Below are 10,442 nucleotides of genomic sequence, written 5' to 3' on the forward strand. Positions count from 1 at the left end.
GGAAATCAACTTTTTTCACTAAAAATTTATTGTTCAAAGATTTATTTTGCGTATAAATGAAGAGTCATTGAAAATTAATTTATTTCGACGAAATTTGTGAGGAAATTGTTATTTTCGGACAAAATAAATATATTACAAAGTGATTTGCTTTTTTTTAATAGTTAGAAGTCTTAAATCTACTTATGTCTAACACGAAAATCATCGTTTCCAGTGAGGTTAAGGCGTTTTGAGACCAAGAACAATTTGACTTTTTTTAAGTGAGCACACATAGAAACTCAAGAGATTTTAACAAAAATAAATCGTCGTTTTCTCCCCAAGTAAAGTGTTTTGAATAAAAACTAAATCCCCCTAGTGATTTGACATGTTTTTAAAGCAGAAATCAATTCAAATCATTAAAGAACTTGATAGAAAACTCAAAATCTTTTTAATAAATTCTTTACTATATAAACAACATACATAAATAAGTATCTATTAATTGTATAGCTATTTTTAATGTCTTTCAGAAAAGCAGATCTATATAAAAATATTTTTTAACCAATGAATTTCAGTTCAGCCTCAAAGTTGGCTTTATAATAATAACAATAATAATTTTTCTACACCTCAAAAAAAAAAAATAAGCAATAGATAAGCGCAGGTATCACGATTATTTTTCATGTTATTTTAAACTAAATGATATATAAATGTTGTTTGTGCAAAAAAAACGTAAAAATATTGGCGCTGGAAACTAGTCTCGAAAATAAAAAACTAAAATAAAAATCAAAAATTTAAATAAACGTAGGGAATTTTAAAGATAGCAACACTTTTTTTACGTCTTTTTGCAAAAAATCCATTTAAAAAACTCTTGTTTAGTATGACGCCATAGAAATCAATAAATTTCGATGATCAAGTACTTAATTTTTTCATAATTTATTAATGTGTAATAATATTTTTAATTTATTAATATTTGCTATAAGGTATTGCAAAAAAATTCATACACATTGTACAGTAAAACCTCCCTTAAGGGACACCTCTTCACAACGGACATTTTTGTAGGAACGTTACAAAACCTATATTAAAATTTCCAATCTCCCATAAGTGGACACTTGTCTATACCCCATCGGTGTCCGCTGTTGAGAGGTTTTACTATACATTCATATACGTAGAGAAAAATACTACAAAGTACTTAATAGCTAACGCTGATTTCTAAGTAGGTATTTCAACTTTACGTGCAAGATGAATTCAAGACAAAGTTTCAATAAAAAATCCACTTTGACGTAAATTGTTGTTATCAAAAAAACATTATTAATTATTTATTATAAATACAGTGTTATAACTAAAAATATGCTCCCTCTGGTGTACATTGTTTTATAATAAAAAGCTTCAATTCGTTCTTGCAAGAACATTTGTTTAAATTATATTTTTATTATAGCCAGTTTGGTTAGTGGAGAAGGTGTGTGTAATTTTAAACCATATTAAAACTGTTTGTTGTTAATTTAGTCCAAATTGTTAAAAAAAATCTGTTAAAAAAATAATGAATTGTTAAATTTGATATTTTTTTCATAATTATATTTTTTACGTTATATTATTTCTGCTTCATCGTTTTTCATCGGTGTTTGATTGAAAAAAATGGTCATTCTTGTATAATTATTTCTTAAAACGACAGCAATAAATAAATACATACACTTTTGTTTGTAGATTTGTGTATTTATAAAGAAAGAAATGTAAAATGATAGTCAACTGCATTACGAAATATTGAATTCCGAAAGTATGGAATTACACTAATAAAAGTAAAAAAAAATTAAATAGTTTATTTTTTTATTGTTCTATTTTTTACTACAAAATTGTTACCTATCGGCCTATTCTAAATCGTTTTATAAACTTGAACGCCACTTGTCGCACCCTAATATTAAACAGCTTATTTCATTTACCTATAATTTATTTGAAGTTTATCTCTTTTTCTAAAAATATAAAATCGTCGAAATTTTTCAAGCTCCCATCACCATCCTTATTGCCATCATCGTCGTCATCTTTATATTGATAATCTTCATCGCTTCCTCCACCTCCTCCGTTGTTTTTACCTCCACCTCCATTGTGACTTCCACCTCCATTTCCGGTACTTTTGGGTGTTGTGATTGGATTACATCCGTAACCACTACAAACTTTATTAGGTTGGTAGTTGAAACAGTCCTTAACCATTTCCTCGAAGGATCCATTTCTAATTAATTTTGTAAAATTATTTGGTGTCACCACAACACCATCTAAGGTCACTCGGCTTCTTTGCTCATCGAATGAAATCATATAACAAGGATAATTAACTTTTGGTGGAGTTCTGGGTGTTGTAGACAAAGGCACAACTTTACTGGATTTGTAGTTGAAACAGTCCTTAAGCATTTCTTTGAAAGATCCATTTCTAATTAATTTTGTAAAATTATTTGGTGTCACCACAACACCATCTAAGGTCACTCGGCTTCTTTGCTCATCGAATGAAATCATATAACAAGGATAACTAACTTTTGGTGGAGTTCTGGGTGTTGTAGACAAAGGCACAACTTTACTGGATTTGTAGTTGAAACAGTCCTTAAGCATTTCCTCGAAAGATCCACTTCTAATTAATTTTGTAAAATTGTTTGGTGTCACTACAACACCATCTAAGGTCGCCCGGCCTCTTTGCTCATCGAATGAAATTATAGAACAAGGATAGTTAGCTTTTGGTGGAGTTCTGGGTGTTGTGGACAAAGGCACAACTTTACTGGATTTGTAGTTGAAACAGTCCTTAAGCATTTCCTCGAAAGATCCATTTCGAATTAGTTTTGTAAAATTGTTTGGTGTTACCACAACACCATCTAAGGTCGCCCGGCCTCTTTGCTCATCGAATGAAATTATAGAACAAGGATAGTTAGCTTTTGGTGGAGTTCTGGGTGTTGTGGACAAAGGCACAACTTTACTGGATTTGTAGTTGAAACAGTCCTTAAGCATTTCCTCGAAAGATCCATTTCGAATTAGTTTTGTAAAATTGTTTGGTGTTACCACAACACCATCTAAGGTCGCCCGGCCTCTTTGCTCATCGAATGAAATTATAGAACAAGGATAATTAACTTTTGGTGGAGTTCTGGGTGTTGTGGACAAAGGCACAACTTTACTGGATTTGTAGTTGAAACAGTCCTTAAGCATTTCTTCGAAAGATCTATTTCGAATTAGTTTTGTAAAATTGTTTGGTGTTACCACAACACCATCTAAGGTCGCCCGGCCTCTTTGCTCATCGAATGAAATTATAGAACAAGGATAGTTAGCTTTTGGTGGAGTTCTGGGTGTTGTGGACAAAGGCACAACTTTACTGGATTTGTAGTTGAAACAGTCCTTAAGCATTTCTTTGAAAGATCCATTTCTAATTAATTTTGTAAAATTGTTTGGTGTCACCACAACACCATCTAAAGTCACTCGGCTTCTTTGCTCATCGAATGAAATCATATAACAAGGATAATTAACTTTTGGTGGAGTTCTGGGTGTTGTGGACAAAGGTACAACTTTACTGGATTTGTAGTTGAAACAGTCCTTAAGCATTTCCTCGAAAGATCCACTTCTAATTAATTTTGTAAAATTGTCTGGTGTTACCACAACACCGTCTAAGGTCGCCCGGCTTCTTTGCTCATCGAATGAAATCATATAACACGGGTAATTAATTTTTGGTGAAGTTCTGGGTCTATAACACTGCGTCCACACGTCTTCATATCTTGCATTTGGTAACAATCTGGTGATATTTTCCGGCGTTACTAGCACGCCATCAATCGTCATACGACCGGTGTGTAAATTTGTGGAAATCATCCCACATGGATATTGTTTAGTTACAACTTCTTGACCATAACAGTTTTCTTCTAAACAGCGTTTCTCTACCTGATGACACCGTTCCCAAACCTCTTCGATTGTTGTGTTCGGAAATAGATCGCTGACATTATTGTGCGTAATGACGAGAGGTACACCATCGATTGTCACCTTAGCTAACTGGTCTTCAAATGAAATGTAAGAGCATGGTAAACTAGTTCTGGGATTGGTCGTAGTCTGTTGATCATCCTCATTCTGAGCTATTTTCTTGGTTATTGTCTTATTTTCTTCAAACTTTGGAAGAGGATCAGTTAGTGGAAAAGTTGTTTCGAATTCAGTATCGTCATCACCTCTTTCATAATCTTCAGGAATTTTGCCATCTCCACTTCCTTTACCAGTGTCAATAGTCATACTTGGTACGGTACTTGTCAAAAAAATGTGATCGTCTGTTTTCTTCGTTGTTGTTTTAACTGCGTTAAATGTAGAAACAGGATTTGTCAATGGAGTTAATGTAATAAGGTTCTCAGTTGCTAATGTTGTAATGTTGGTACTACTTGGAAATAAATCTGTTGATTCTGTGTTATTTTTTTGTGTATTTTCTCTGGACTCATCATCATCGTCATCACCTCCGTCATCGTCATCAGGAATTTTACCATCACCACTTCCGCTACCATTGTCAATAGTCATACTTGATACGGTACTTGTCAAAAAAATGTGATCGTCTATTTTCTTTGTCGTTGTTTTAACTGCGTTAAATGTAGAAACAGGATTCGTCAATGGAGTTAATGTAATAGGGTTCTCAGTTGCCAATGTTGTGATGTTGGTACTACTTGGAAATAAATCTGTCGACGCTGTGTTATTTATTTGTGTATTTTCTCTGAACTCATCATCATCGTCATCACCTCCGTCATCGTCATCAGGAATTTTACCATCACCACTTCCGCTACCATTGTCAATAGTCATACTTGATACGGTACTTGTCAAAAAAATGTGATCGTCTATTTTCTTTGTCGTTGTTTTAACTGCGTTAAATGTAGAAACAGGATTCGTCAATGGAGTTAATGTAATAGGGTTCTCAGTTGCCAATGTTGTGATGTTGGTACTACTTGGAAATAAATCTGTCGACGCTGTGTTATTTATTTGTGTATTTTCTCTGGACTCATCATCATCGTCATCACCTCCGTCATCGTCATCAGGAATTTTACCATCACCACTTTCGCTACCATTGTCAATAGTCATACTTGATACGGTACTTGTCAAAAAATTCTGATCGTCTATTTTCTTTGTCGTTGTTTTATTTGCGTTAGAAACAGGATTCGTCAATGGAGTTAATGTTGTTTCAATATGGTTCTCAGTTGCCAATGTTGTGATGTTGGTACTACTTGGAAACAAATCGGTTGACGCTGTGTTATTTCTTTGTATATTTCCTCTGAACTCATCATCATCGTCATCATCTCCTTCATTATCGTCTGGAATTTTGCCGTTTCCACTTCCAATTCCTGTCTCAAAAGACGAACTTAAAACAGTACTACTTTGGTCCTCGTCCATTTTCTTTGTTGTGGTCTTAATTTCGTTAAATGTAGTCATTGTAGTAGCAGTTTCCACATGCTTAAATGTTGTGGTGGTTGCATTACTTAGAAACAAATCAGTTGGCGCTGTGTTATTTCTTTCTGTAGTTTCTGTATAATCATCGTCATCGCCTTCATCATCATTAGGAATTTTGCCATCGCCACTTCCGCTTCCTGTGTCAAAAGTACTACTTGGAAAACTTTCAACTGTACTTGTTAAAACATGTTCAACCTTGTCTATTTTCTTTGTTGTTGTATCGGTTTTGTTAGACGTTGAAACAGGATCAATTACTGGAGAAATCGTTTCAATTTTTTTAAATGTAGTTGGTGTAGTATCATCAGGTACTAGGTCGTCTCTGTTTTCGCTGTCTGCGTCAAAAGTGGTACTATATACAGTAGTATCAACATATTTAAATGTTGGTGAAGTAACAGGGGACGTAATTTTTTCAACGGTAGTACTACCAAATAAGAAATCACCGTTGGTTGAAGATAGAGTATTATTTTTTCTCGAGACGTGTTTGCAAATTTTATAAACACTGAATTCTTCGGTACTGCACTGGTAACATTGTGGACAGTCTGTGTTATTCTGGCATCGGTTGTCCCAAAGGACACACTTATCACTGCAGTCATATAAACATTCTTTTTCAATTGCTGGTGTTGTAGATTCAGTTGTAATATCAAAAGAAATTGTTTTTACACTATCTTCAGTCGTGTCGGTACAATCTCCAAAATTTGTAGCTGATTCGTCACATATTTCTCTTTTAATATTTGCTTCGGTACTTGTAGTTGTTTCTATATCTGAGTTTGAGTATTAGAAAAGCGATAGAAAAAAAAAGTTAATTACCTGGAGCGTCTTCAAAATACACTGGATCAAAATCTGCTGGGGGATTTACAACTACATACCGTAGTTTTGCGTTAAAAGGTACCGGAAGGACGTTTCCTTTGTAATAAATAACACGGCTGTGACCGGCAAAGCACAAAACAGATACTAATAAAAAGAATTTTAACATTTTGAGGAATCACTACCACATGGTTCAATTTTTCTGCAAAATCGGATTTACGTGATTCACGAAATTAACAATAATAACGGATAAGATAAGAAAGCGTCAAACTGTATTTACTTTCTTCTTTAATCTTATTTCGGGTTCTTGCAAGTTGAGATTAGATAAACAGGAAAAGTAAACCAGTGTTTAGTAAAACGTTTTTATTGGGAATACCTTGACACATAAAAATATCAAAACATTATTTGCACTGCTGTGGAAATATAAACGTTTGAAATTTAAAAATTTCTTTTTTTTTGACCACCAAACGAGTAATCATCACCATCAACAATGATGAATTAATCATCGCTGATGCTGGTAACATTCATACTTATAAAATCACTGGATATGAGGTCGAAATGATCCCTAAAATCCTTATCAGTTTCTTTGGTTGTAGAATTTTTATCCAATTCTTCGGTTATTAAAATTCACTCGTTTCATTGCCTGAGTGCAATAAGTAACTATTTACTTTATGTAGATATTAACCCAAATTTGTGATTTTTGACCAAGATTAGATAAATATGGTCTGGAAGGAAGCAGATGTTTGGAGAATTGAGTTGTGGCGGTTTATTAAATAAAAAATTAGATTTGCAAATTTATCCGTTTATTTTTCAAACACATAGTACAAAAAATACCTAGTAGTACTAGGTAATTTAATTAAATTAATTAAATAATTTAAACTTATTTGTTTACACAGATTTGTATTATTTTATTGGTGTCAATAACGATTAATTTTTTTCTAATTATAAGTTTCAAGATTTTTATTCTGTTTGAATAAATGGGTCAAGTTTAATATCACAATTTTAAAAATTTAAATATTTAAAATTCAATTTAAATAATGTTCATCGTTAAAAATTTTTTTTTTATTTTTATTATAGTTTTTACTTTCAACACTTCCATCTCATGTTTTTGCTTTCAGTTGTTTGTATTTAACTATATTCAAGTTTACTTATTTTCACTATGTACTCATATTAGAAATTCCAGTTGAAATAATCAAAAACCAAAACAGTTCGTCATTGCTTTCTCTAAAGGACTTCACATTTATCGAGAATTTGGACATTTATTCGATAAGATTAATGAATAAGTTACTAAGAAATACTATTCAAATTAATTTGCTATTGCAACGATTTCAAGTTAATCTTTTTCGTACTTGAATTTATTTTAAATATTTACACAACGTGTTTTAGTCATTTACTAATATTTTGCTGGTCTAACTTTTTTTCGGAGGCCAAAAAAGAGTACACAACGAAAAATCACCCAAAAATTATGACATATTTATTTTGTACGCTAATATCACTGAAAGTGGATTAAGATAATAACTTAGAAGCAATTCGGGAGTTTTATGACTTTTTTTCGTAAAATAAGAGAGTTTCTGGCTCTCAACAAGATATTTGGCACTGCCATAATCGCATGTATTATCCTTATAAAAACACGTAATCAGTTAGTGAAAAAATACACAATTTTTCGTTTTAATGTTGGTATGAATTTTACTATTTTGTAAGAAACTACATCGCTTAAAAAAGGTTGAATCTGAAAAAATTTGGAGTGGTTACTTCATATCTTTCAGCTTCAGGATTAACTTCCGTATCATCAGTTGTTGCAACATCACCATTGCTTGTTGTTTCTTCTAAAACATCTGTTATTGTAGCGACTTTTAGTAGTTACAATAAGGTGGGTTTGTGTTGTTATATCACTAGTTGTAGTTACAAGAGTCGTTGTAGTGTCTTGTTCTGTTGTTTCTTTGGTAGTAGTACTTTTTTTAGTTGTAGTTGTTTCAGTTGGGGTAAAAGTCGTCGTTTCTGTAGTTGTTGGTGTGGTACTTTTTGTTACCCTGTCTTCAGTCGTTGGTTTAGTCGTACCACTAAGTTCAGTTTTTTATCTTTTTTAATTTATAAAATTAATCGTTAAAAATACGAAAAAGATAAGGCGAAGCATGCTGACATAGGTAAATCTTCTGCAAATACTATAAGTCACAATGAGATAAGATGCTGCACCCCACTTTTATGCCGAAATAACAGAACCAAAATGTTTACTGTTCGCACATGGTGTGAATCAATAGAAGATAAGAAAAATCAGCACAAATTAAATGACCTTTATTTAAATTGTGTTATGTTTACAAATTTTGTGTTGGGAACTGGATACAGTCTTTCTTAAATTGTCCTCAATCCAAAAATCTGCTTCTTCGTTAGGTCCTCTGTGAAATAATTCCTCCAACGCCCAATCTTCCCCTTGGTCACAAAACCCTCTTTGTCACTTCATAAAATTCCCAAATATTTCAATAATTCGGTGTTTACCGACTTGTTGCTTTTAAAATTTTCAAATTTTAAATGTTTTGCAATTTCTCGTACTCTTTGTACGCCGAAGAACGCCGCCACCTTTTGTAAAAAACCTTGTTAATTTCTAAATTCCTAAATATTATTACATATTTTCATTATCAATAAAGTAATTAAGTACAAACTTTTAATATATCTTTATAAAGCATAAAAAGAAGATTTTCTTCCTGACGCACCTCCCACTCTTCTTCACGGTGCGACCAATAAGACGTCCATGGTTGTAGAATAATAAATATAGACAGAAAATATTGATATTATAACACAATTTACAAAGTCCATTTTTTCAATAGTACCAATACTTGGAAAAATGATTGATGTAGCCTTGAGTGCGTCTTCTTTGGAATTTCGCGCAACATAAATCACCTGTTAATAGTGCTTTAGGTATGCTTTTTTATTAAAAAGAAGACGTACTTTGCAGCCGATTTTTAACAATTTTGGTAGCAACATCTGAAACGGTAAGTGCTGTGTCTTTATGAACCTTTTTTTAGTTGTTTCGGTCAATGTTTTCCAAGCTGGTGCTGTAACCTTATTTATGAGGGCACTTTTTTTCGTTAGAATGACGATTTTCATTCAAAAATTCTTCTTTAACATCTACGTGGACAAAAGAACTGAACCTACAATAATTTGAATATTTGGAGTAAAAAATTGAAAATAAAAATAAAAAATAAATAAAAATGAACACCTGGTAAATAAAGGTGTATCATGCAATATTTTTTCAATTCCTTTTAATAAAATGTTTATCCTCCATGTCGGTTCTTTTAAAACATGTAATCGCAAAAAAATTAATTCGCTTTTAGTAAACCCGCTCTAATTGAACATTATTATCAAAATAATAGTTTGATCTAAAAGAAAAGAATTCTTGTTGTGTTGTTCTTATAAACATGTTATTTATTCTTTTGATTAATTACACTAGATAAGAATTTTCTTTATTTTTGTTTAATAAAGTATATCCAAATTAATTTTATTTTATATAGTGGATAAAAACAATAAAAACATTTTTTGTTATAGTCAGGTTTTGTAGAAAATAAAAAATAAATAAATGTTTAACTCCATGCACCTCTTTGTTAATTTAATACGTATGTATATATTGAAGCACTTATTTATAATTTTTTTTATTTGTCTTTAATATTGTTTGCCAGATTATTCTAAAAGGTTTTGATGCAAAAAAAGGAACAATTAATAATCTTTTGAATGATGCGTTTGAGCACGGCAAACTATATGTAGATGTAGCAAACGGCATAACAATGCTCTTTTGATTTAAACAACTTCTTAAACATTTTTAAATATGTCAGTAAATATGACTTTTTTATTTATTCACAGTAATAAAAAAATTAGCCTACATAAAGTAAAATTTAATAGTTTCTTAAAAAAAAAATTTCAGATACCTGAGCCATTTTTTGAGTTTTTGATTTTTTTATTTTTAGAATCTGCATAAAAAACGCATTATGAGAGACACGTACTAGACATTAGAAAAAAAAGTCATGTTGACCAGTGTTATTGCTTTAATTCAAAACCATAATTTAGTCGCTCACTTTTGCTTTACTGTTAGTATGTTTTACAAACAGTTTAAGTAAATTCAAAATAAATCTTACTGTACAAACTTTGTTTGAAAAATTTTTCGTAATACCACAGGTAATACTTATTTAATGTTTAACTGTCAAGCAACCTCGCCATGTTTGCCAGCAATAGAAAAACTCCACACG

General features: G+C 31.7%; 1 protein-coding gene and 1 pseudogene across 1 annotated transcript; both read right to left on the reverse strand.

The window, feature by feature from the left end:
* Positions 1-1,773: 1,773 nt before the first annotated feature.
* LOC660732 (mucin-2) lies at positions 1,774-6,474 on the reverse strand. Its single transcript, XM_064357389.1, has 2 exons — positions 6,211-6,474; positions 1,774-6,164 (listed from the first exon to the last, which is right to left on the reverse strand). The coding sequence occupies exons 1-2, from the start codon at positions 6,374-6,376 to the stop codon at positions 1,915-1,917; spliced, it is 4,416 nt and encodes a 1,471-aa protein (XP_064213459.1). The 5' UTR covers positions 6,377-6,474; the 3' UTR covers positions 1,774-1,914.
* Positions 6,475-8,432: 1,958 nt separating this feature from the next.
* LOC135266520 (sulfotransferase 1C2-like) lies at positions 8,433-10,413 on the reverse strand (annotated as a pseudogene).
* Between the last annotated feature and the right edge of the window lie 29 nt (positions 10,414-10,442).

Source organism: Tribolium castaneum, chromosome 6, assembly GCF_031307605.1.
Source record: "Tribolium castaneum strain GA2 chromosome 6, icTriCast1.1, whole genome shotgun sequence".
NCBI classification, from domain to species: Eukaryota; Metazoa; Arthropoda; class Insecta; order Coleoptera; family Tenebrionidae; genus Tribolium; species Tribolium castaneum.